The following is a 2,500-nucleotide window of genomic DNA, read 5'->3' as shown; positions in this document are numbered from 1 at the left end:
GTGAAGCCATGTGGGCCCAACAAATTGAACTGCTCCCAACTGTGCGCCGGTATCGCAGAGGTGGTGGGTTCAAATCCCGTTGGAACCACCTGAATTTTTCAGGTGTCTATAAGGGACAATTGTTCAAAATGTCCAGCTAAGTGAGATGATCACTCTCATTTGTCTATAACCCAACCCGCACTTCAAAAATATATAAATTCATTTCATTCAACAAGATAGAGCAAGTTTCAATCGAGTGTCGTAAAACCAAAACCAAAGTAAGTACTTCAGCCAATCAAAAAGGACGGAGACAATCCAGTAAACCAATCAAAACTTGAAGGAATTACACGTAGCCGACACAAAGCGCGGGAAAATGTGCACGAGCGAGCCCAATTGGTTTCGGTTTCACTTCTGATTGGCTCAAAAAGTGGTGCGAGAACTTTGAGCCAATCACTGAGATTAAAGTAATGTAAAAGCAAAGCAATTCACTAATTACTTTCGACATTCAATTGAAAGCCGCTCTATTGAATAGACTTTTTGCTTTTTATAGATCGATACAGGCTTTTTCGACAGGCGAAACTAAAACCCTGGGCCCAGTTGCTCAAAAGCCGATTAACGCTAATCTAAGATTAAAAATTAACCAAGCAGTTTATTTCTCTACTCCCAAATACTGTTCAACGCAGATTTTCGGCAGAACTTTACATGAGAAAACGTCAATCTTGAAAAACAAAAATAAGCAAAAGAAGCTTTCACCAAAAACTTGAGAACGTGAAACAAAAGTTTACGCTAATCCTGGATTAACTGAGTTAATTGGCTGTCGAGGAACTGGGCCGTGGATAGTATTTTATCCCGAATTGGTGTTAATCGGCTTTTGAACAAAGGGGCCCAGACTTTCAACCGATCTTCTGACACCAGTTCATTAATATTTGAAATGGAATATGATCAACGGCAATTCCTTTGTCTTGGAATTCTTCTCTCATTATTTTGTTAAACAATTGTTGAAAAAGCTTTTTTGTACCTTCGCTTGCATTTACCACAACTGAAGCAGATTTAAAGAAATTGTAAGCCTCATCAAAATTGCATGGAGAAGCCAGACTAAAGTCCTGGTTGCCTTCCAGGTCGCTGAATAACCTTCGAGATGTTGAGCTAAACACATCCTTCCACTTGTCATCAAAGGGTAAAATAACTGACTTCTCTTTATACATGGGAACAAAAAATTCCCATATCTTCGCTGTCCAAGGTAAAGAAGGGTCAAAAAGCGCCCAAATTATACCAAAAATGCCGTTAGGCACAAGGACTCGGTAGATCTCCTCCAGAGAAGTTGAATTGGCAAACCAATGGAAACATTGACATGCAATCACAACATCCACGCTTGCATCTGGAAGACCTACATGGGAAGGATAATACATAAAACAAACCCATATCAATCGAGTTTCGTTAACATTAGGACCGATTGGTATATAATAACAACTTTATTTAAGAGCACTAATTGGGGACACTATAGTAATGAAGTTAACTCAAATCAAATCAAATAGAGCGGTTTTCAACTGAGTGTCGTAAACCCAAAACCAAAGTAATTAATTTGGCCAATCAAAAAGGACGGAGACAATGCAGTAAACCAATCAAAACTCAAAGTATTCACACGTAGCCGACACAAAGCGCGGGAAAATGTGCACGCATGAGGAGCCACGAATGGTTTTGGTTTCCCTTCTGATTGGTTGAAAAAGTCGAGCGCGCACTTTGAACCAATCACTTAGTGAAGTAATGCAAAACCAAAGCAATTCGCTAATTACTTTCGACACTCAATTGAAAACCGCTCTATACGTAATCGCATGGGCCCGAGGGCAATTAAGAATTAACTTCACTCGTAATTTCAAAGTTCTCACAAAAGTTGCGGCGAGGGAAATTTGGAAAACTTTACAAACACAAGTGAAATTAATCCTTAATTGCACTAAGGTACATTGCGATTACTGGCGCAGCGGTGAGAGCACTCGCCTCCCACCAATGCGGCCCCGGTTTAATTCCCAGACTCGGCGTCATATGTGGGTTGGGTTTGTTAGTTCTCTACTCTGCTCAGGGAGGGTTTTTCTCCGGTTAATCCGGTTTTCTCCTATCATCAAAAACCAACCTTTGATTCAATTTGCGTTAATTTGTTGATTTCAGTTTATTTAAAAATACAGTGTCTCCAATTAGTGCTCCAACTCTAGAACACTTTAGAACACTTTATTTTAGGGTGCATAATTACAGTAAAAAAAAACTGTACTCTCCCTTATGGCCCTAAGACTAAACACTTAAATAAAGAGATCTTGCACTAGGTTCGTTTTGGGTAACGGTGTTACGTTGGCCATCTTCCACATATTAGGAAGTCGTTGTTCATAATACGACGCATTGATGATCATTGTAATGGGTTGAGAAACAACATCAGAGAAATCTTTCAGCAACCAGTTTGGTATTACGTCAGGATCAGAGGCTTTGTGGCTGTTAATTCTCTCTAGTGCCTTTTGGACACGATCGCCACCCA

At 40.0% G+C, this 2,500-nt stretch overlaps 1 protein-coding gene across 2 annotated transcripts in view; it reads right to left on the bottom strand.

Moving 5' to 3' along the window:
- The window catches only part of LOC138044683 (uncharacterized), a 15,296-nt gene that overhangs the window by 993 nt on the left and 11,803 nt on the right, over nucleotides 1-2,500 (bottom strand). For both annotated transcript variants that reach the window (XM_068891133.1, XM_068891134.1), the window contains exon 3: nucleotides 1-1,366. This exon is cut by the window's left edge and continues 993 nt beyond it. In XM_068891133.1, coding sequence (XP_068747234.1) covers nucleotides 873-1,366 — 494 coding nt within the window. In that variant the 3' untranslated portion in view covers nucleotides 1-872. The remainder of the gene's footprint in view (nucleotides 1,367-2,500) is intronic.

The sequence above is a fragment of the Montipora capricornis genome, chromosome 4 (genome assembly GCF_036669925.1).
Source record: "Montipora capricornis isolate CH-2021 chromosome 4, ASM3666992v2, whole genome shotgun sequence".
Lineage (NCBI taxonomy): Eukaryota > Metazoa > Cnidaria > Anthozoa > Scleractinia > Acroporidae > Montipora > Montipora capricornis.
Note: the sequence above shows the minus strand (reverse complement) of the source record. Positions and strands in the feature narration are given on the sequence as shown.